The 24,369-nt window shown below is 45.3% G+C and overlaps 1 protein-coding gene across 1 annotated transcript in view; it reads right to left on the bottom strand.

The window, feature by feature from the left end:
* Nucleotides 1-24,369, bottom strand: part of LOC126101179 (putative fatty acyl-CoA reductase CG5065) — a 325,985-nt gene that overhangs the window by 257,029 nt on the left and 44,587 nt on the right. The window contains exon 2 of the mRNA XM_049911877.1: nt 6,708-6,864. Within this exon, the coding sequence (XP_049767834.1) occupies nt 6,708-6,753 (46 nt within the window). The 5' untranslated portion in view covers nt 6,754-6,864. The remainder of the gene's footprint in view (nt 1-6,707; nt 6,865-24,369) is intronic.

Below are 24,369 nucleotides of genomic sequence, written 5' to 3'. Positions count from 1 at the left end.
AAGTATGGGTACTTTGCATTCCAGAAGATTTTGTTAATAAGCTCATTTGGTACATTCATTTCAGCTACGCACATTTTGGTCCACGAAAATGTTATCATATTCTTCGAGCGACTTGTTATTTTAACAATATGGAAAAGAGAATCCGAAGAGTCTTGTCTATTTGTAAACTTTGTCAAAAGGTTAAACCATTTACTATATCGCATCGTGCTCCGTTGTTTTCAATAACTCCTTCTAAATTAAAAGAATTTGCTGCTGTTGATCTCTTGGGACCCCTTGTCAGAACATCGAATGGATTTTTGTACGTTCTAGTCGCTGTTGAACTTACTTCAAAATTTGTTTGTTTCACTCCGTTACGTAAAGCCACTGGACAGTCTGTATCCAACGCCTTTGTTAAAAATTTCTTACGTGATGTTGGACACGTTAGTAAAGTCATTTCAGATAACGGACCGCAATTCAGATCTGCTGTTTGGTCACGCATGCTTCGGAACCATAAAATCAAACGTGTTTTTATTTCATTGTACTCACCACATTGTAACCCATCTGAACGGATTATGAAAGAAATCAATAAGCTTTGCAGACATTATTGTCACATAAAGCATCAGCATTGGGACAGATATTTACACTTATTTCAAAACGTGCTGAATGAAATGCCTCATGACTCCACTGCTTTACCACCTATTCTTGTACTAAAGAATGAAGAACCACCGAACAGAATCAGACAGCTTGTACCTTTTCCGAATACATGTAAACATCGACACAAAGACGTAATTGATTTGGCTATTAAAAATATAAAATCTGCAGCAGAAAAAAGGAGAAAACTACACGGTAAAGCAAATGCAAAGAAATTATATATCGGTCAGAAAGTTCCCATTAAAGCTCATTCATTGCCACATATGAAGAAACACTTGAGTCACAAATTCTTTCTAGTTTACAATGGACCTTACAGAATCCGACGTATACCACATGATAATTGTGTTGCAGTTGAAACTCTGCGTACTAGGAAGAGTAAAGGTTTACACCACATTTCGCATGTAAAAGCGTTTACTGAAAGATAATCTGCAATGTTTGAAGTTAAATATCCAGTCAAGAACCAAGAGAACTTATTTAAACAGAAATTACGAATGCATTGTTATAGCGAGCAGACGACACAGTGTTGTTATTTGTACATTCTTGCTTGTTAGTTGCACGATCACGTAACGACTATAAGGCACACATACTTATAACATATACCGGCACTGCTAATGAGATTTTCATGATGCATTTTGGTTTACTTGAGAAGACATTCTTTATTTGAAGTACTTTCTGCGGGATTAAAGATGACTTAGCATTTGGTTTCTTTCACAGCTACACGATTATATCACGACGCTACTAATGTGTGACACAATTTACATTGATGCTTTTGTGCTGTATCTGCTTTATATCTGCACAGTTTTTCTGTATTCTTCTGGAAAGTAAAACATGTTTTGGTAGTAACTTTGTGGTATAGCTACAATAAGACAGCCGTTTTTGTAGAACAACAATACGTTACAGTGTAGTACTTTCTTGATCACAGTACTGTACATAACAACTACAATGTCTATACCCATAGCATTTCGCTTTTGTTTATTACGTGGTAAGTACATTGACTTTCACAGAACTTTGCTTACGGATGACGATAATTACGACACTTGGCATATTTTTTACCCTTAAGTAATGACAGAGATTATATTACAACGAGATGCACAATTTAGCGCTACAGGACACGCATTTGAGTGATTAATCTTGTGCTTAAAACATTTATTTTTAAAGATTTTTGAATTACAAAGAAAGTTTTCCATGATACATTTCATTCCATTGCTGTATTCTGTAGCACCTGAGGGTATAATTACATTATTCCTCAGGGGGGTACACGCTTACTTTGTGTACCAAGTGTCTGGCAAGCACAAGGAGCCCTAGCTAATATGGTATTCGCTTATACAACTTTACACATCGGTACCATATTTCTCTAACACATAAACTACACAGCTATCTGATCATTTAACTGAGAGACAGAAATTTTTTTTTTACTACTTCAGTGACACATGTTTACACAATTACACAGTTGGATAACTTCACACTTATGAAACTGTATTTTGTCTGTACTGTGTGAACTGTCCATATTTTTTCAGAACCATTATGATACTATGAGAGCTTTGAATGATGTATTTGGTATGGGATCATGATTTTTAATGTACGTTTGAGGTTGATGACACTATTTAAATGAGCAGAGAATTTTTTTAGGTTTTGAAATTATTGCAGAAAGCTACAACGTTTTTGAGATTCGACTGTGGTGTTATGGTGTTATTATTACGATGTCGATGTGTATTATGCTGTTCAGGAATGTTTATTATGATATGTATTTATTATGATGAAATATTGAAGAAGTGTCGACGAATATGTATATGTGTAATAAGGTAAGGAATAATGAGTAGTGGTTACAGACTCTGGTTTGTGAAAAAGGACATTGGAAACCAAGAATCGTACTTTAAGAGTTATGAAATGTGTGTTAATGCATAAACGTATCACAACGCCGGCGAAAATTTTTTGGACGCTGTTATATTTATAGGATTTTGTTTCTACACATTCGTAAGGCAAATTCTCGACCTGTGAAATTTTTTTTATATGAGACTGTCACTGCCGTCGTAAATATTTCGGTAAGAAAGTTAAGTTACCTTCACGTAATGTGTCGTGGACGCCCAGCTGTTCCACCTGCCTTAAGAAAAAGCCATTAGGCAGAGAAAAAAAAGAGAGACCATTAACCTCGCTATTGACATTTCTTTGTAGAAAGCATCGCAAATACGACACGCTCATTACTTGGAAACATATGATTATATTGTGGAGCGCGTACTTTATGCTACTTACTGAAATGCTTATAAACTGATGGGAAATATTCTTACACCTGCACACCTAATGATGACAAGTGTCTTTCTACGAGAATCGAGAGAATATCTACTAACTTATGAAATGCCACATGACTATTGAATGATATTTTTATGCTTTGCTTTTCATAGTTGCTTATTTCATTTGATATCTGGTTTCCAGCTGTGTTGCAGCATTGGTTTTATAAAATAAAATTAAATGCATTTGCTAATGTGAACACTTTCTGTCAAAAGAGGTATTAAATAATAATTTTATGATCCACATTCTTCGAAAATGAGAACTTGGAAAGGAAAGAAGAATAAGAAGGGATTAATAACAGTTACTGCATACATAATTTCTTTTTCAACTACTTGGTAGTTTCTTTTTTTGGTAGAATAACGTCTTGTGGTGCACCACTTTAATGACATAGACATTAAGATGTGAATATATATTTCCCTTATCTTCATTTCTGTCTTTAGTGTACTATTTTTTCTGCTTGTGGTTTTGTCATGTTTAGATATAAGTCATTGCATTTGCTGCTGCTGTTTGCCAGGCATAGTGCTACTAAATTTCACTTTGTATTACTCTGTTAAGCCAGTTTTACTACTGATTTATTTTTCTTTTCTGCTGCACATTGCCTTATATTAGTTGTAACGTTGCATTTGCTTTGCTAATTTAGATATACTGCTGCTTGCTTTGCCAATTTCCATTTTTTCTCATTGCTGTTTGTGTTAATTGTTTTGTGCTGCTGCATTGCCTCGTCCCTTAGTTTAGCATCTAAGCTCAGTAGATTTAAGTTAGCGTAAGATGGGGTAGGCTATATAAGAAAACGACTTGTGATGAATTGGAAGAAATGCATTGAGAAGCTATAAGAAAATGGAAAATAAATAATGAGGTAAGAAATATGTGAACATATAAATGCAGAAAGCATGCTTGGATAGGATTTTTTTGGTGGAAACAAATGTTGAAATAAGACGAAAGATCTATGGAATGAAGTTGTAGGTTGGACTGCAGTACCAAATGTTACTGCAGTACCAAATGTACCCTGTCCGTTCCTCCTGTGTTATTCTGCTATGTGTTTGTGTACTGTTGTGTATTTGTGTTTTTCCTGTCTTTATGTGTTTAGTTAATAAGATTTATGTTGTAGAATTTTTCTAGTACTAAGCTACATTCACTATGATGAGGAATACTGTTATCCTCAAATATAATTTGCATTAATCATATGTTATTTTCTTTGTAAAGATGTTTATAGTCATTATTAATTCTGTTCTATTTCAATGCTCATGTGTGAAATTAATGTTTCGAAAACTATTCTCATTATTTTATATATTTACTTATGTCATAATTCCTGTAACACTGATGTATATGTCTATTTCTATTCTTTTGTAAAGCCTGTGCCGGCTGGAGTGGCCGTGTGGTTCTGGGCGCTACAGTCTGGAGCTGAGCGACCGCTACGGTCGCAGGTTCGAATCCTGCCTCGGGCATGGACGTGTGTGATGTCCTTAGGTTAGTTAGGTTTAATTAGTTCTAACTTCTAGGCGAATGATGACCTCAGCAGTTAAATCGCATAGTGCTCAGAGCCATTTGAACCATTTGTAAAGCCTGTATTACTACAAATGTTATCTGTATTATTGTGTTTTCATGATGTTTTCTGTATCTCTGTATTTGTATTCTCATGTTATAAAATTGTAAAGGACACCAGTTCATAAAATTAAGTAACTTGTAAGCATACATTTCACTGCACGCATTTCTGTTGGTCATAGTATATGCACGATATGTAAAAAAAAAAGGAGGACTGTTAGTGTTTGCACGTGTGTTAATAATTCAGCAAGGGACTGGATTACAGCACTGCTGGCTCTAAGGACATTTCAAAAAAAATCTTTGTGAGTGCACAAGTGCTGGTACATGGACTTGCTATATTGTCCACAAGACTCTTCGATGGTGATTGTCCACCTGCACAGTCGCAACGAATGGCTGCTAGCCATCTCTACAAGGACTACAGTGGGTCTGCTCTGTGATGACCTACCTACCAATATTCTTCAAAACTTCGACTGACTCTGCCGTGGGTTTGCTCTGTTGTGGACCATTACCTGTCTGCATGTCAAGAGTCAGCACTGTCTTTCTGTTGGAAGGACAACACTACTTCAAGACTGCATGGAAATCCACTACTTCCGTGTGCATTTTCTTTTACTGCTCAGACTTTGAGAAAAACACTGCAATTTTACTGTGATCAACGATCAGGACTGTCTTTATGGACTGTGAGAAAATTTTAGCTTTTGACCAACATTGTATCAATAAGTGTGTGCATTTGATTTCTTGGTTATTGTAATTATAAAAAAAAATTTCAAATCTGTATTGGCCACTGCCCAAAACAATTTGTAAAATTTTGTTGTGGGAAGCATGGGGGCTTTGTAAGTAGGCTGTTTAGGTTTTTATATTGGTAACGCCATGTAGCAGTCTATATGGAAATCACTGGCTGTGCTGTGTTCAGTCTGTGACTGTTTTGCATTGTTGTTTGCTATTGTAGTGTTGGACAGCTGGATGTTAACAGCGCGTAGCGTTGCGCAGTTGGAGGTGAGCCGCCAGCAGTGGTGGATGTGGGGAGAGAAATGGCGGAGTTGTGAGAGCGGATGATCTGGACGTGTGTCCATCAGAGACACTTAATTTGTAAGACTGGATGTCATGAACTGATATATATATTATGACTTTAGAACACTATTAAGGTAAATAAATTGTTTGTTCTCTATCAAAATATTTCATTTGCTAACTATGCCTATCAGTAGTTAGTGCCTTCAGTAGTTTGAATCTTTTATTTAGCTGGCAGTAGTGGCGCTCGCTGTATTGCAGTAGTTCGAGTAACGAAGATTGTTGTGAGGTAAGTGATTTGTGAACGGTATGGGTTAATGTTAGTCAGGGTCATTCTTTTGTAGGGATTATTGAAAGTCAGAATGCGTTGCGCTAAAAATATTGTGTGTCAGTTTAAGCACAGTCATGTATAATTGTTCAAAAGCGGATGTTTCAATGCGGCAGGTTGTGCAGCCAGTGTGAGGATAGCTTCGGGTAAACCAATAAATGCGAGAAATTACAGTTTGCTTTTCCGCTGAAAAAAATTCGTTGAAATGGCTCTGAGCACTATGGGACTTAACATCTGAGTTCATCAGTCCCCTAGAACTTAGAACTACTTAAACCTAACTAACGTAAGAACTTCACACACACCGATGCCCGAGGTAGGATTCGAACCTGCGACCGTAGCAGTCACGTGGTTCCGGCTGAAGTGCCCAGAACCGCTCGGGAACCGCGGCCGGCTTTTTCCGCTGAAACTGGTTTTTTTTTTTTTTTTTTTTTTTGGCCGTGAGAAGAAAGCGATCGTGATTTTAGTTATGTCGCCGTTTTCTGGGGTACATTGCACATTATGTGGCTGTGGTTATGTTAGGAGATGAGTTCGAATTCAGAACTACAAAACGAGTCGTCTTCCGCAGTTCGGTCATTAGTCACTGAAACTCAGATGTCGACAGAGCATCTCGCATTTCTGACACATTTCGCAGTGGCCGCTTCCAACATCTCTCCGCTTTACTCATCAACAGCATTCGTGAAATGAACCGCCGTGTTCGTGTGTTACCTGCAACCGAGCGGCAGCCTGCAGCTGAAGTGGCAATGCTGTACCGGCAAGTGAAACGCGCCAGCAATCATGTAATTTTAATCGGACATTAGTTGTGCAGTCCACAGCGACCAGCGTCGTGATGTCTTCATTGCGGCAGCCCCGTCTTGCTTCCACGTGCAGCCGTGCGGCGATTTGTCACTCGTACGTCGAAGCAGCGCATCTGTTTTACCTGAGAGTCCTGCCGTCGACTCCAGGGGCACGCCGCGCCTCGTCATCACTGCAGCAGCTGCCGCTGGTTCCCCGTCACCGACGTGCAGCTACCACGCGCCTGCAGACCCACAGCCAGCTGGACGTGCGTTGCTTCTGTCTCGACGCGCCGTTTCGCACTGCAGTAATAATGAGCAGATACGTTGTCACATTACTCACTACTCTCGATAATACACTACTGGCCATTAAAATTGCTACACCACGAAGATGACGTGCTACAGACGCGAAATTTAACCGACAGGAAGAAGATGCTGTGATATGCAAATGATTAGCTTTTCAGATCATCCACACAAGGTTGGCGCCGGTGGCGACAGCTACAACGTGCTGACAGGAACGCTTCCAACCGATTTCTCATACACAAACAGGAGTTGGCCGGCGTTGCCTGGTGAAAAGTTTTCGTGATGCCTCGTGTAAGGAGGAGAAATGCGTACCATCAAGTTTCAGATTTTGATAAAGATCGGATTGTAGCCTATCGCGATTGCGGTTTATCGTATCGCGACATTGCTGCTCGCGTTGCTCGACATCCAATGACTGTTGGCAGAATATGGAATCGGTGGGTTCAGGAGGGTAACATGGAACGCCGTGCTGGATCCCAATGGCCTCGTATCACTAGCAATCGAGATGACAAGTATCTTACCGCATGGCTGTAATGGATCGTGCAGCCACGTCTCGATCCCTGAGTCAACAGATGGAGACGTTTGCAAGACAACAACCATCTGTACGAACAGTTCAAAGACGTTTGCAGCAGGATGGACTATCAGCTCGGAGACCGTGGCTGCGCTTACCCTTGACGCTGCATCACAGATGGGAGCGCCTGCGATGGTGTAGTCAACGACGAACCTGGGTGCACGAATGGCAAAACGTCATTTTTTCGGATGAATCCAGGTTCTGTTTACAGTATCATGATGGTCACATCCGTGTTTGGCAACATCGCGGTGAACGCACATTGGAAGCGTGTATTCGTCATCGCCATACTGGCGTATCACCCGGCCATTGGTTACACGTCTCGGTCACCTCTTCTTAGCATTGACGGCACTTTGAACAGTGGACGTTACATTTCAGATGTGTTACGACCCTTGGCTCCACCCTTCATTCGATCCCTACGAAACCGTACATTTCATCAGGATAATGCACGACCTCATATTGCAGGTCCTGTACGGGCTTTTCTGGATACAGAAGCTGCCCTAGCCAGCACATTCTCCAGATCTCTCACCAATTGAAAACGTGTGGTCAATGGTGGCCGAGCACCTGGCTCGTCACAATACGCCAGTCACTACTCTTGATGAACTGTGGTATCGTGTTGAAGCTGCATGGGCAGCTGTACTTGTACACGCCATCCAAACTCTGTCTCAATGGCGTATCAAGGCTGTTATTACGGTTAGAGGTGGTTGTTGTGGGTTCTGGTTTCTCAGGATCTATACACCCAAATTGCGTGAAAATGTGTTCACATGTCAGTTCTAGTATAATACACTCCTGGAAATTGAAATAAGAACACCGTGAGTTCATTGTCCCAGGAAGGGGAAACTTTATTGACACATTCCTGGGGTCAGATACATCACATGATCACACTGACAGAACCACAGGCACATAGACACAGGCAACAGAGCATGCACAATGTCGGCACTAGTACAGTGTATATCCACCTTTCGCAGCAATGCAGGCTGCTATTCTCCCATGGAGACGATCGTAGAGATGCTGGATGTAGTCCTGTGGAAGGGCTTGCCATGCCATTTCCACCTGGCGCCTCAGTTGGACCAGCGTTCGTGCTGGACGTGCAGACCGCGTGAGACGACGCTTCATCCAGTCCCAAACATGCTCAATGGGGGACAGATCCGGAGATCTTGCTGGCCAGGGTAGTTGACTTACACCTTCTAGAGCACGTTGGGTGGCACGGGATACATGCGGACGTGCATTGTCCTGTTGGAACAGCAAGTTCCCTTGCCGGTCTAGGAATGGTAGAACAATGGGTTCGATGACGGTTTGGATGTACCGTGCACTATTCAGTGTCCCCTCGACGATCACCAGTGGTGTACGGCCAGTGTAGGAGATCGCTCCCCACACCATGATGCCGGGTGTTGGCCCTGTGTGCCTCGGTCGTATGCAGTCCTGATTGTGGCGCTCACCTGCACGGCGCCAAACACGCATACGACCATCATTGGCACCAAGGCAGAAGCGACTCTCATCGCTGAAGACGACACGTCTCCATTCGTCCCTCCATTCACGCCTGTCGCGACACCACTGGAGGCGGGCTGCACGATGTTGGGGCGTGAGCGGAAGACGGCCTAACGGTGTGCGGGACCGTAGCCCAGCTTCATGGAGACGGTTGCGAATGGTCCTCGCCGATACCCCAGGAGCAACAGTGTCCCTAATTTGCTGGGAAGTGGCGGTGCGGTCCCCTACGGCACTGCGTAGGATCCTACGGTCTTGGCGTGCATCCGTGCGTCGCTGCGGTCCGGTCCCAGGTCGACGGGCACGTGCACCTTCCGCCGACCACTGGTGACAACATCGATGTACTGTGGAGACCTCACGCCCCACGTGTTGAGCAATTCGGTGGTACGTCCACCTGGCCTCCCGCATGCCCACTATACGCCCTCGCTCAAAGTCCGTCAACTGCACATACGGTTCACGTCCACGCTGTTGCGGCATGCTACCAGTGTTAAAGACTGCGATGGAGCTCCGTATGCCACGGCAAACTGGCTGACACTGACGGCGGCGGTGCACAAATGCTGCTCAGCTAGCGCCATTCGACGGCCAACACCGCGGTTCCTGGTGTGTCCGCTGTGCCGTGCGTGTGATCATTGCTTGTACAGCCCTCTCGCAGTGTCCGGAGCAAGTACGGTGGGTCTGACACACCGGTGTCAATGTGTTCTTTTTTCCATTTCGAGGAGTGTATATTTGTCCAAAGAATACCCGTTTATCATCTGTATCTCTTCTTGGTGCAACAATTTTAATGGCCAGTAGTGTAATACTCTCTAGGAAAAAAAGAACCGACTCACAACGAAGGAATGATCAGAATGGGACGGAAATCGGTAGATGTAATGCACATATAGAGACAAACTAAGTATTACAATTTGAGAAAAAATGGCCGATTTATTCAAACAAAAAGAGCTTCACAAACTGAGCAAGTCAATAATGCTTATGTCTACCTCTGGTCCTTATTCGAGCAGCTGTTCAGCATTAGAGTTGATTGATAGAGTAGTTGTACGTCCTCCCAGGCTGTATCGCGTCAGATTCTGTCCAACTGGCGTGTTAGATTGTCAAAACCTCGAGCTGGTTCGAGAGTCCTGCCCACAGCACTCTAAATGTTTCCAACTGGGGAGAGTCCTGGAGATCTTTCTGGCCAAGGTAGGGTTTGGCAAGCACAAAGACAAGCAGTAGAATCTCTCGCCGCGTGCGGGTGGGCCTTATCTTGCTGAAATGTAAGACCAGGATGGCTTGTCGAGGTGAGCAACTATATGGGGCGTAGAATAGTCGACGTAACGCTCTGGTGTAAGGGTGCCGCTGATGACATCTAAAGGGGTCCTGCTATGTAAAGTAACGGCACCAAAGACCACTACTTCTGGCTGTCCACGCCATATGGTGGCCGACAGTCAGGTTCGTATCCCATTGTTGTCCGGTATGTCTCGAGAAACGTCTTCGACCTGGAATCTCATTGACTCTAGTGCAAGACTCTGCAGGAGAGACGCTCAGTAGCTCGGTACGGGCTTGTGTTGAAGTTTCGAGAACATACCTTCCTATGTATGTCTCGCGAAGAGACCATGAGGGTAAAATCAAAGAGATTAGAGCTCACACAGAAGCATACTGACAATCCTTCTTTCCACGAACAATACGAGACTGGAATAGAAGGGAGAACCGATAGAGGTACTCAAGGTACCCTCCGCCACACACCGTCAGGTGGCTTGCGGAGTATGGATGTAGATGTAGATGTAGACGGTATCTGTTGATCTGACAGTCGCCTGCAGTACTCTCCACAGCCAGGAGTGATGTCCTCGAGTTCCATATCTTTTCGTAGCAAAATTTCTTTGGTTGTCATCGGCGGCACCCTCGCTTCACAGTGGTACTTTTTTTTGTGGTTTTTAGGGCGCACAACTTCAATGGTCATTAGCGCCCTGACGACGTTAAGAATGCACCGCGAGGCACAAGTTTAAAACAACAACTAAAAGGGAAAACACGATAAAAGACAGACTGACAGGCATAGGATTAAAAAACAGCATCATCAAATGTCCTTAGTGAGGTTTGTCAAATTGATAAAACGAAGAACACGAGCAGCTGCTCGTGGGGCATCCGCTAAAACGGCATCTAAAGTACATGGCAGGTTAAGATCGAGACGCAGTGCGTTAAAATCCGGACAGGACATTAAAATGTGGCGGACCGTCAGCAATTGCCCACATGGGCAGAACGGCGCCGGCGCAGCCGTCAGCAGATGGCGATGGCTGAACCGGCAGTGTCCAATTCTTAACCGGGCCAAAACTACCTCCTCCCGCCGAGAAGGGCGTGAAGAGGACGTCCAAGCCACGGGAAGAGGTTTCAAGGCCCGAAGCTTGTTGGCTGTAAGGGCAGCCCAATCGGCATGCCACAGCGACACAACGTGCCGACAAATGACCCTGCTAAAATCGGACGAAGGGACACAACAAGAAGCTGTCCGAGGCTGGAGGACCGCAGCCTTGGCCGCGGCATCTGCAGCTTCGTTCCCAGGGATACCGACATGGCCAGGGACCCACATAAAGCTAACCGGAGAACCGACGTCCACCAGCTGCCGAAGAGAGCGTTGGATCCGGTGCACGAAAGGGTGAACCGGATACGGATCACTGAGGCTCTGGATGGCGCTCAGGGAGTCGGAGCAGATGACATAAGCAGAATGTCGGTGGCGGCAGATGTAAAGAACAGCCTGGTAGAGGGCAAAGAGCTCAGCTGTGAAGACCGAACAATGGTCATGGAGCCGGTATTTGAAACTTTGTGCCCCGACAATAAAAGAACACCCGACCCCGTCATTGGTCTTAGAGCCATCTGTATAAATGAAAGTCATATTGATGAACTTCGAACGAAGTTCCACAAAACGGGAGTGGTAGACCGAACCGGGGGTAACCTCTTTTGGGAGCGAGCTGAGGTCAAGGTGAACGCGGACCTGAGCCTGGAGCCAAGGTGGCGTGTGGCTCTCGCCCACTCGGAAGGTTGCAGGGAGTGAAAAATTAAGGTGTTGAAGGAGGCGACGAAAGCGAACTCCAGGGGGTAGCAGGGCAGAGACATACAACCCGTATTGACGGTCGAGAGAGTCGTCAAAAAAGGAACGATAAGACGGATGGTCGGGCATTGACAGTAGCCGACAGGCATACCGACAAAGCAGTATATCGCGCCGGTAGGTGAGTGGCAATTCGCCAGCGTCAGCATGAAGACTCTCTACGGGACTAGTATAAAATGCTCCGATCGCAAGTCGTAAACCCCGATGTTGTATGGAGTTGAGGCGGCGTAAGATGGATGGCCGTGCAGAGCTCACAGCGGTACGTCGACGATACTTTACGCCCAGGTTTCGTGCCCTTCATTGCAGGCCACCCTGCGTTTACATTTCATTACGATGATGCCCAGCCGCACACGGCCAAAGTTTCTACAGCTCGTCTTCGCGATTGCCAACCCGTATCTTGGCCAGCGAGGTTTGGCGGTTCTTTCCCCAATTCAAAATATTTGGAGGATTATGAGTAGGGCCCTCCATCCAGCGCCTGATTTTGAAGATTTAACGCGCCAGTTGCACAATACGTGTCACAGGGTACCTCGGGAGGACACCTAGCAACTATCAATGCCAAGCCGAATAACTGCTTGCAAGAGGGCCAGAGGTGGGCCAACGCGTTATGGACTTTCTCAGTTTGTGAAACTTTTTCTCTTAAATAAATCATCGAATTTTTCTGAAAGAGTAATCGTTTCTCTATATGTCCGTCTACCGATTTCCGTCAGATAATTCATGGAACGCCTTTTCTTTGTCTTAGAGTTTATTTTAGGAACCCGTTAAACTTCGGTTACATGACAAATAAGTATAATCTAAAGGCCGTAAATTCATTTAAACGCGTGGGAATTACAATTACGAACAATTCAAACTGGGGAAAAGAAACAGAAAATTTACGAACAATTCAAACTGGGAAAAACACACAGAAAAGTTGGTGGGAAAGGCAAACCAAAGAATGCGTTTTATTGTCAGAACACTTAGAAAATGTTACAGAACTACCGAAGAGACTGCCAACGCTACTGTTAGCCGTGCTCTTCTGGAGAACTGGGATTCAGGGAGTACATCGAGAAAGTTCAGAGAAGAGCAGTACGTGTCGTACTATAGTGAAATAGGAGAGAGTGTGTCACGGACATGATACAGGATTTGGGATGGACACCATTAGAACAAAGGCACTTTTCGTTGCGGCGCAATCTTCTCACGAAACTTCAGCCACCAACTTTCTCCTCCGAATACGAAAATATTTTGTTGGCGCCGACCTACATAGGGAGAAACGATCATCACAATAAAATAACGGAAATCAGAGCTCACATGGAAAGATATAGGTCGCCGGCCGGTGTGGCCGAGCGGTTCTAGGCGCTTCAGTCTGGAACCGAGCGACCGCTACGGTCGCAGGTTCGAATCCTGGCTCGGGCAAGGATGTGTGTGATGGCCTTAAGTTAGGTTAAATTAGTTCTAAGTTCTAGGGGACTGATTACCTCAGATGTTAAGTCCCATAGTGCTAAGAGACATTTCAACCACTTGAAAGATATAGGTGTTCGCTTTTTCCCGGCGCTGTCCGAGAGTGAAGTAATAGCGAATTTTTGTGAAGGCGGTTCGATGAACCCTCCGCCAGGGAGTGTGATTTGCGGAGTGTGCATGCACATGTAGATGTAAGACTTTCAAGGTATAGAACGTAACACTGCAGAAAATTTTGCTTTATAATATTAAGGACTGCATTGAGTATGCTGTGACACCATTATGCTGTGAGACTGTTATTCATGTTAATTAAATCTCCCGTCGGTTCTTGGTAGAACAAGATTCTACAGTATTAATTTATTGTGTTAACTGACTACTGTCGCCAGAGATGTTACAATCTTTGTAAACGTCATTGGGAAAGAAGTTACACGTCTAGACTGAAGCACAGATGGGCAACAAACGACATCTTTGACGGAGTATTGGTGACCAATTAATTGGTTCGTGTATCATTCTCCATGTTTTATATCTCTTGAAGTAGCCCTGTCAATATTATTTTCATTTTATTTTATTGGTTCTGTTTATTAATATAAACTGTCCTATAGGCATTTATTTTCAGTTTTGTGTTAAAGTTTATTCCTCTTTACTCCCTTTATGTATTGTTCAGCATGTTACTTTTTACATTGCATTACCACGACACTGTCAAAGATGTCGTTTATTGTGCTTTTGTGCTTCAGTCTAGGCGTGTAACTTCTTTTCCAATGTTACACTCCTGGAAATGGAAAAAAGAACACATTGACACCGGTGTGTCAGACCCACCATACTTGCTCCGGACACTGCGAGAGGGCTGTACAAGCAATGATCACACGCACGGCACAGCGGACACACCAGGAACCGCGGTGTTGGCCGTCGAATGGCGCTAGCTGCGCAGCATTTGTGCACCGCCGCCGTCAGTGTCAGCCAGTTTGCCGTGGCATACGGAGCTCCATCGCAGTCTTTAACACTGGTAGCATGCCGCGACAGCGTGGACGTGAACCGTATGTGCAGTTGACGGACTTTGAGCGAGGGCGTATAGTGGGCATGCGGGAGGCCGGGCGGACGTACCGCCGAATTGCTCAACACGTGGGGCGTGAGGTCTCCACAGTACATCGATGTTGTCGCCAGTGGTCGGCGGAAGGTGCACGTGCCCGTCGACCTGGGACCGGACCGCAGCGACGCACGGATGCACGCCAAGACCGTAGGATCCTACGCAGTGCCGTAGGGGACCGCACCGCCACTTCCCAGCAAATTAGGGACACTGTTGCTCCTGGGGTATCGGCGAGGACCATTCGCAACCGTCTCCATGAAGCTGGGCTACGGTCCCGCACACCGTTAGGCCGTCTTCCGCTCACGCCCCAACATCGTGCAGCCCGCCTCCAGTGGTGTCGCGACAGGCGTGAATGGAGGGACGAATGGAGACGTGTCGTCTTCAGCGATGAGAGTCGCTTCTGCCTTGGTGCCAATGATGGTCGTATGCGTGTTTGGCGCCGTGCAGGTGAGCGCCACAATCAGGACTGCATACGACCGAGGCACACAGGGCCAACACCCGGCATCATGGTGTGGGGAGCGATCTCTTACACTGGCCGTACACCACTGGTGATCGTCGAGAGGACACTGAATAGTGCACGGTACATCCAAACCGTCATCGAACCCATCGTTCTACCATTCCTAGACCGGCAAGGGAACTTGCTGTTCCAACAGGACAATGCACGTCCGCATGTATCCCGTGCCACCCAACGTGCTCTAGAAGGTGTAAGTCAACTACCTTGGCCAGCAAGATCTCCGGATCTGTCCCCCATTGAGCATGTTTGGGACTGGATGAAGCGTCGTCTCACGCGGTCTGCACGTCCAGCACGAACGCTGGTCCAACTGAGGCGCCAGGTGGAAATGGCATGGCAAGCCGTTCCACAGGACTACATCCAGCATCTCTACGATCGTCTCCATGGGAGAATAGCAGCCTGCATTGCTGCGAAAGGTGGATATACACTGTACTAGTGCCGACATTGTGCATGCTCTGTTGCCTGTGTCTATGTGCCTGTGGTTCTGTCAGTGTGATCATGTGATGTATCTGACCCCAGGAATGTGTCAATAAAGTTTCCCCTTCCTGGGACAATGAATTCACGGTGTTCTTATTTCAATTTCCAGGAGTGTATTTTTCAAACATTCTAACTTCTTTGGCGACAGTAGTCAGTTAATGTCTGATGATAGCCTTGTAAGATGGAAACTGGTTAATACAATAAAATAGCATTGTAGAACCAAAACAAATTAGCGCTTTTCGTTTATTACACTGTTATGCATTCCGATTCGTTAAGACACGTAATTTTGTAGGCTGAACATTTAATGGGTAATGAGATGAACAAATTGTGAACAGCGTTATTTACAAGTGCATGATTCCAAGAGTTACTTTTAAGTTGATTTCTGATATCCATTTATTATTGGGCTGTGCAGTGTGACGAAAATTCTGTAGACACTTTTATGTTACTTGTTTAGATGATTGTGGGGGGACTTGTGACTAGCAACACGTGTTTGACAACCACTGTGGATCCCAGCTGGTCATGGCATTTTCTTTCATTTCACTTTCGTGCCAGGATGCACGCTGTTTCTTTCATTTATCCTAGTAGCTCTAGTTCTCTGGACCCCAGTAAGAGTAGATTCCCCCCCCCCTCCTCACCCCCTTCAACAGCCTTGAGGGATTTAGGGCCTGATCCTCCCTTCTCCGTGCTATCCCGTGCGCAGAATGTACCAGAACCATCTGTATGCCCAGAAAATGGTGCGGAAATTTAAACCTTGATGGGAGCGAATTTTTGTTTCTAGTCTCTCAAAGGCAGACCACAAACCAGTAAGTTTCTCAATCTCGGTTGTATCTATCAGATTAATAACGGGATTAGGCGACATTAGCCCTCTTGCGCATCTGCAGGTGTCTGGTGGAATTAGCACCGGTGTCACCGAAAACACTAGAATGCTGTGTTGTGAAACGAAAGCATTAAACTTTCCCTACCTTATCTGTAGTAATTTCTTTTTCTGGGACGCTTATTATCCCAGAATATAAAAACAGACAGTAAAAGAATCACTAATAGCGAAATATATAAAAGTTCTTGTAGTAACTGTACTTCCTGTTATGTAGGCAAAGCAGGCAGAATGTCCCAGACCCGGTTTCAAGAAATTATGAATGTTTTCTAATGGAACCATTTTGAAAATCCTCAACACCAAACATGTCATTAATGGTATAGAAATAACCTGACAGTTCTACACGTGCATCATAATGGCGAGAACCCGTATCTGCTGAAACAAACTGAAACACACCTGCACAGCCTTAAAAGGAAAAAACAAAATCAAATCTATGATAAATGAAGAATCTGAACTTGCTACCCACAATTTTTTGTTATTTCGAAGACTTATCCTTAACATAATAGCTGGTACCGATGTAAAGACTTTTTCCTAATGGCATACGTCGTAAAGTTGTAACTATTACAGAAATACACTGAAGAGGCAAAGAAACTAATACACCTGCCTAATATCGTGTAGGGCGCCAACCAGCACGCAGAAGTGGCGCAACACGACATAGCATGGACTCGACTAATGTCTGAAGTAGTACTGGAGGGAATTGAGAATTGAGACCATGAATCCCGCAGGGGCTGTCCATAAATCCGTAAGAGTACGAGGAGGTGGAGATCTCTTCTGAACAGCACGTTGCAAGACATCCAGAGAAGCTCAACAATGTTCGTGTCTGGGGAATTTGGTGGCCATCGAAAGTGTTTAAACTGAGAAGAAAGCCACTGTGCAGCACTTTTGGACATGTGGGGTGTAGCACTGTCCTGCTGGAACTGACCAAGTCCGTCGGAATGAACAATGAATGCAGGTGATGGTGCAGGATGCTTATGTACGTGTCACCTGTCAGAGTCGTATCTAGACGTGTAAGGTGTCCCATATCACCCCAACTGCACACACCCCACACCACTACGCAGCCTCCACCATCTTCAACAGTCCCCTTCTGACATGCAGGGTCTGCATCTACATCTACATCCATACTCTGCAACCCACCTGACGGTGTGTGGCGGAGGTTACCTTGAGTCCCTCTATCGGTTCTCCCTTCTACTCCAGTCTCGTATTGTTCGTGGAGAGAAAGATTGTCGGTATGTCTCTGTGTGGGCTCTAATCTCTCTGATTTTATCCTCATGGTCTCTTCGCGAGATGTACACAGGAGGGAGCAGTATACTGCTTGACTCCTCGGTGAAGGTATGTTCTCGAAACTTCAACAAAAGCCCGTGCCGAGCTACTGAGCGCCTGTCTTGTAGACTCTTCTACTGGAGTTCATCTGTCATCTCCGTAACGCTTTCGCGAACACCAAATGATCCTGTAACGAAGCAAGCTGCTCCCCGTTGGATCTTCTCTATCTCTTCTATCAACCCTATCTGGTACGGATCCCACACTGGTGAGCAGTATTCAAGCAGTGGCGAACAAGTGTACTGTAACCTACTTCCTTTGTTTTCGGACTGCATTTCCGTAGGATTCTTCCAATGAGTCTCAGTCTGGCATCTGCTTTACCGACAAATAATTTTATACGGTCATTCCATTTTAAATCACTCCTAATGCCTACTCCCAGTTAATTTATAGAATTAACTGCTTCCAGTTTCTGACCATCTATATTGTAGCTAAATGATAAAGGATCTTTCTTCCTACGTATTCGCAGCACATTACACTTGTCTACATTGAGATTCAATTGCCATTCCCTGCACCATGCGTCAATTCGCTGCACATCCTCCTGCATTTCAGTACAATTTTCCTTTGTTACAACCTCTCGATATGCTACAGCATCATCCGCAAAAAGCCTCAGTGAACTTCCGATGTTATCCACAAGGTAACTTATATGTTTTGTCCTACGACACTCCCCTGCGGCACACCTGAAACCACTCTTACTTCTGAAGACTTATCTCCATTCAGAATGACAGGCCGCGTTCTGTTATCTAGTAACTCTTCAATCTAATCACACAATTGGTCTGATAATCCATATGCTCTTACTTTGTTCATTAAATGACTGCGGGGAAGTGTATCGAACGCTTTGCGGAAGTCAAGAAACAGGGCATCTACCTGGGAACCCATGTCTATGGCCCTATGACTCTCGTGGACGAATAGCGCGAGCTGGGTTTCACATGATCGTCTTTTTCGAAATCCATGCTGATTCCTGCAGGCTAGATTTCTAGTTTCCAGAAAAGTCATTATACTCGAACACAGTGTGCTCCCTGCCGCCGTTGGATGGGCGGCTGCGGCGGCGGGTCGTATACTCCTGGCTCACTCATTTGTTACATGGTTTGGTTCTTGATTTCTTTGCGTGTTTTTGGTGCTTGCATTGTTTAATTCATGGATTTCGGGCGTGTTGTGGTATTTGAGAGTTGTGGCGTCGCGTTTTGGTACCTGAATAGTGTAAATTCGCGTAGTCGTCTGTCAACTGTTTTTGTTTTGAACGGCCAGTGTCGGTTGGTCACAGTCAGTGTGCTCCCTGCCGCCGTTGGATAAGCAGCTGCAGCAGCAAGTCGTATACTCCTAGCTCACTCATTTGTTACATAGTTTAATTCTTAATTTCTTTGCGTGTTTTTGGTACTTGCATTGTTTAATTCATAAATTTCGGGCGTATTATAGTATTTGAGAGTTGTAGCATCGCGTTTTAGTACCTGAATAGTGTAAATTCGCGTAGTCGTCTGTCAACTGTTTTTGTTTTGAACGGCCAGTGTCGGTTGGTCACAGTCAGTGTGCTCCCTGCCGCCGTTGGATAAGCAGCTGCAGCAGCAAGTCGTATACTCCTAGCTCACTCATTTGTTACATAGTTTAATTCTTAATTTCTTTGCGTGTTTTTGGTACTTGCATTGTTTAATTCATAAATTTCGGGCGTATTATAGTATTTGAGAGTTGTAGCATCACGTTTTAGTACTCGAATAGTGTTAAATCGCGTAGTCTCCTTCCGCAGCCGAGCAGTGTGTCAGCAGTGCACAAGTGGCAGCATTACTGCATTTACTAGGCAATCTTGTATTTTAATAACCGCTTCAATTTTGTGTCGTTTTGTTTGCGCTCTCTGTAGATTAGTTCAGACGTTCTTTGCACAAGTTTTTAGCATGGATAGGGACTGCAACTGCTGTGTTCGGATGCAGGCTGAGTTGGCATCCCTTCGCTCCCAGCTTCAGGCAGTGTTGGCTTCGGTCACACAGCTTGAGGCTGTTGCCAATGGGCATCACTGTGGGGGTCCGGATGGGGGTTTGTCGGGGACGGCCAGCTCGTCCCACGCATCCCCCGATCGGACTACGACTGTGGTTGCCCGGGATACTGCCCGCATTGAGGCTGATCCCTCACCTGTGGTAGAGTGGGAGGTCGTCTCAAGGTGTGGCAGGGGGCGAAAGACATTCCGGAGGGCTGAACGGAAGGCCTCTCCAGTTTGTCTGACGAACCGGTTTCAGGCTCTGTCTCAGGCTGATACTGATCTTCAGCCTGACATGGCTGCTTGTCCTGTTCCAGAGGTTGCCCCTCAGTCTGCAAGATCCGGGCAGTCGCAGAGGGTGGGCTTACTGGTAGTTGGGAGCTCCAACGTCAGGCGCGTAATGGGGCCCCTTAGGGATATGGCAGCAAGGGAGGGGAAGAAAACCAAAGTGCACTCCGTGTGCATACCGGGGGGAGTCATTCCAGATGTGGAAAGGGTCCTTCCGGATGCCATGAAGGGTACAGGGTGCACCCATCTGCAGGTGGTCGCTCATGTCGGCACCAATGATGTGTGTCGCTATGGATCGGAGGAAATCCTCTCTGGCTTCCGGCGGCTATCTGATTTGGTGAAGACTGCCAGTCTCGCTAGCGGGATGAAAGCAGAGCTCACCATCTGCAGCATCGTCGACAGGACTGACTGCGGACCTTTGGTACAGAGCCGAGTGGAGGGTCTGAATCAGAGGTTGAGACGGTTCTGCGACCGTGTGGGCTGCAGATTCCTCGACTTGCGCCATAGGGTGGTGGGGTTTCGGGTTCCGCTGGATAGGTCAGGAGTCCACTACACGCAACAAGCGGCTACACGGGTAGCAGGGGTTGTGTGGCGTGGGCTGGGCGGTTTTTTAGGTTAGATGGCCTCGGGCAAGTGCAGAAAGGGCAGCAGCCTCAACGGGTGCGGGACAAAGTCAGGACATGCGGGGACCAAGCAGCAATCGGTATTGTAATTGTAAACTGTCGAAGCTGCGTTGGTAAAGTACCGGAACTTCAAGCGCTGATAGAAAGCACCGAAGCTGAAATCGTTATAGGTACAGAAAGCTGGCTGAAGCCAGAGATAAATTCTGCCGAAATTTTTACAAAGGCACAGACGGTGTTTAGAAAGGATAGATTGCATGCAACCGGTGGCGGAGTGTTCGTCGCTGTTAGTAGTAGTTTATCCTGTAGTGAAGTAGAAGTGGATAGTTCCTGTGAATTATTATGGGTGGAGGTTACACTCAACAACCGAGCAAGGTTAATAATTGGCTCCTTTTACCGACCCCCCAACTCAGCAGCATTAGTGGCAGAACAACTGAGAGAAAATTTGGAATACATTTCACATAAATTTTCTCAGCATGTTATGGTCTTAGGTGGAGATTTCAATTTACCAGATATAGACTGGGACACTCAGATGTTTAGGACGGGTGGTAGGGACAGAGCATCGAGTGACATTATACTGAGTGCACTATCCGAAAATTACCTCGAGCAATTAAACAGAGAACCGACTCGTGGAGATAACATCTTGGACCTACTGATAACAAACACACCCGAACTTTTCGACTCTGTAAGTGCAGAACAGGGAATCAGTGATCATAAGGCCGTTGCAGCATCCCTGAATATGGAAGTTAATAGGAATATAAAAAAAGGGAGGAAGGTTTATCTGTTTAGCAAGAGTAATAGTAGGCAGATTTCAGACTACCTAACAGATCAAAACGAAAATTTCTGTTCAGATACTGACAATGTTGAGTGTTTATGGAAAAAGTTCAAGGCAATCGTAAAATGCGTTTTAGACAGGTACGCGCCGAGCAAAACTGTGAGGGACGGGAAAAACCCACCGTGGTACAACAACAAAGTTAGGAAACTACTGCGAAAGCAAAGAGAGCTTCACTCCAAGTTTAAACGCAGCCAAAACCTCTCAGACAAACAGAAGCTAAACGATGTCAAAGTTAGCGTAAGGAGGGCTATGCGTGAAGCGTTCAGTGAATTCGAAAGTAAAATACTAGGTACCGACTTGAGAGAAAATCCTAGGAAGTTCTGGTCTTACGTTAAATCAGTAAGTGGCTCGAAACATCATGTCCAGACACTCCGGGATGATGATGGCATTGAAACAGAGGATGACAAGCGTAAAGCTGAAATACTAAACACCTTTTTCCAAAGCTGTTTCACAGAAGAAGACCGCACTGCAGTTCCTTCTCTAAATCCTCGCACCAACGAAAAAATGGCTGACATTGAAATAAGTGTCCAAGGAATAGAAAAGCAACTGGAATCACTCAACAGAGGAAAGTCCACTGGACCTGACGGGATACCAATTCGATTCTACACAGAGTACGCGAAAGAACTTGCCCCCCTTCTAACAGCTGTGTACCGCAAGTCTCTAGAGGAACAGAAGGTTCCAAATGATTGGAAAAGAGCACAGGTAGTCCCAGTCTTCAAGAAGGGTCGTCGAGCAGATGCGCAAAACTATAGACCTATCTCTCTGACGTCGATCTGTTGTAGAATTTTAGAACATGTCTTTTGCTCGAGTATCATGTCGTTTTTGGAAACTCAGAATCTACTATGTAGGAATCAACATGGATTCCGGAAACAGCGATCGTGTGAAACCCAACTCGCATTATTTGTTCATGAAACCCAGAAAATATTAGATACAGGCTCCCAGGTAGATGCCATTTTCCTTGACTTCCGGAAGGCGTTCGATACAGTTCCGCACTGTCGCCTGATAAACAAAGTAAGAGCCTACGGAATATCAGACCAGCTGTGTGGCTGGATTGAAGAGTTTTTAGCAAACAGAACACAGCATGTTGTTCTCAATGGAGAGACATCTACAGACGTTAAAGTAACCTCTGGCGTGCCACAGGGGAGTGTTATGGGACCATTGCTTTTCACAATATATATTAATGACCTAGTAGATAGTGTCGGAAGTTCCATGCGGCTTTTCGCGGATGATGCTGTAGTATACAGAGAAGTTGCAGCATTAGAAAATTGTAGCGAAATGCAGGAAGATCTGCAGCGGATAGGCACTTGGTGCAGGGAGTGGCAACTGACCCTTAACATAGACAAATGTAATGTATTGCGAATACATAGAAAGAAGGATCCTTTATTGTATGATTATATGATAGCGGAACAAACACTGGTAGCAGTTACTTCTGTAAAATATCTGGGAGTATGCGTGCGGAACGATTTGAAGTGGAATGATCATATAAAATTAATTGTTGGTAAGGCGGGTACCAGGTTGAGATTCATTGGGAGAGTCCTTAGAAAATGTAGTCCATCAACAAAGGAGGTGGCTTACAAAACACTCGTTCGACCTATGCTTGAGTATTGCTCATCAGTGTGGGATCCGTACCAGATCGGGTTGACGGAGGAGATAGAGAAGATCCAAAGAAGAGCGGCGCGTTTCGTCACAGGGTTATTTGGTAACCGTGATAGCGTTACGGAGATGTTTAACAAACTCAAGTGGCAGACTCTGCAAGAGAGGCGCTCTGCATCGCGGTGTAGCTTGCTCGCCAGGTTTCGAGAGGGTGCGTTTCTGGATGAGGTATCGAATATATTGCTTCCCCCTACTTATACCTCCCGAGGAGATCACGAATGTAAAATTAGAGAGATTAGAGCGCGCACAGAGGCTTTCAGACAGTCGTTCTTCCCGCGAACCATACGCGACTGGAACAGGAAAGGGAGATAAGGACAGTGGCACGTAAGTGCCCTCCGCCACACACCGTTGGGTGGCTTGCGGAGTATAAATGTAGATGTAGATGTAGATGTACGTGTTCCAAAATTCTAAAAAATGGTTCAAATGGCTCTGAGCACTATGGGACTTAACATCATAGGTCATCAGTCGCCTAGAACTTAGAGCTACTTAAACCTAACTAACCTAAGGACATCACACACATCCATGCCCGAGGCAGGATTCGAACCTGCGACCGTAGCAGTCCCACGGTTCCGGACTACAGCGCCTAGAACAGCACGGCCACCGCGGCCGGCCCCAAAATTCTACAACTGATCGACGTTAGAGATATAGGTCTATAGTTCTGCACGTCTGTTCGACGTCCCTTCTTAAAAACGGGGATGACCTGCGCCCTTTTCCAATCTTTTGGAACGCTACGCTCTTCTAGAGACCTACGGTACACCGCTGCAAGAAGGGGGGGCAAATTCCTTCGCGTAATCTGTGTAAAACCGAACTGGTATCCCAGCAAGTACAGCGGCCTTTCCTCTTTTAAGGGATTTTAGTTGTTTTTCTATCCCTCTGACATATATTTCGATATCTACCATTTGGTCATCTGTGTGACAGTCTACAGAAGGAACTACCGTGCAGTCTTCCTCTGTGAAACTGCTTTGGAAAAAGACATTTAGTATTTCGGCCTTTAGTCTGTCACCCTCTGTTTAAGTACCATTTTGGTCACAGAGTGTCTGGATACTTTGTTTTGATCCAGCTACTGCTTTGACATAAGACTAAAATTTCTTAGGATTCATCAGGTTGTCTCCATACCCGTACACGCCCATCCGCTCGATGCAATTTGAAACGAGACTCGTTCGACCACGCAGCATGTTTCCAGTCATTAAAAGTGCAGTCATCAAGGGTACAAGAGTGGGCCTTCGGCTCTGAAAGCCCATATCGATGTTTCGTTGAATACTTCACATGCTGACACTTGTTGATGGCCCAGTATTGAAATCGGCAGCAATTTGTGGAAGGGTTGCAGTTCTGTCA

Source organism: Schistocerca cancellata, chromosome 9 (assembly GCF_023864275.1).
Source record: "Schistocerca cancellata isolate TAMUIC-IGC-003103 chromosome 9, iqSchCanc2.1, whole genome shotgun sequence".
Classification (NCBI taxonomy): domain Eukaryota; kingdom Metazoa; phylum Arthropoda; class Insecta; order Orthoptera; family Acrididae; genus Schistocerca; species Schistocerca cancellata.
The sequence above is the reverse complement of the archived record's forward strand: the minus strand, read 5'-3'. Positions and strand labels throughout refer to the sequence as shown.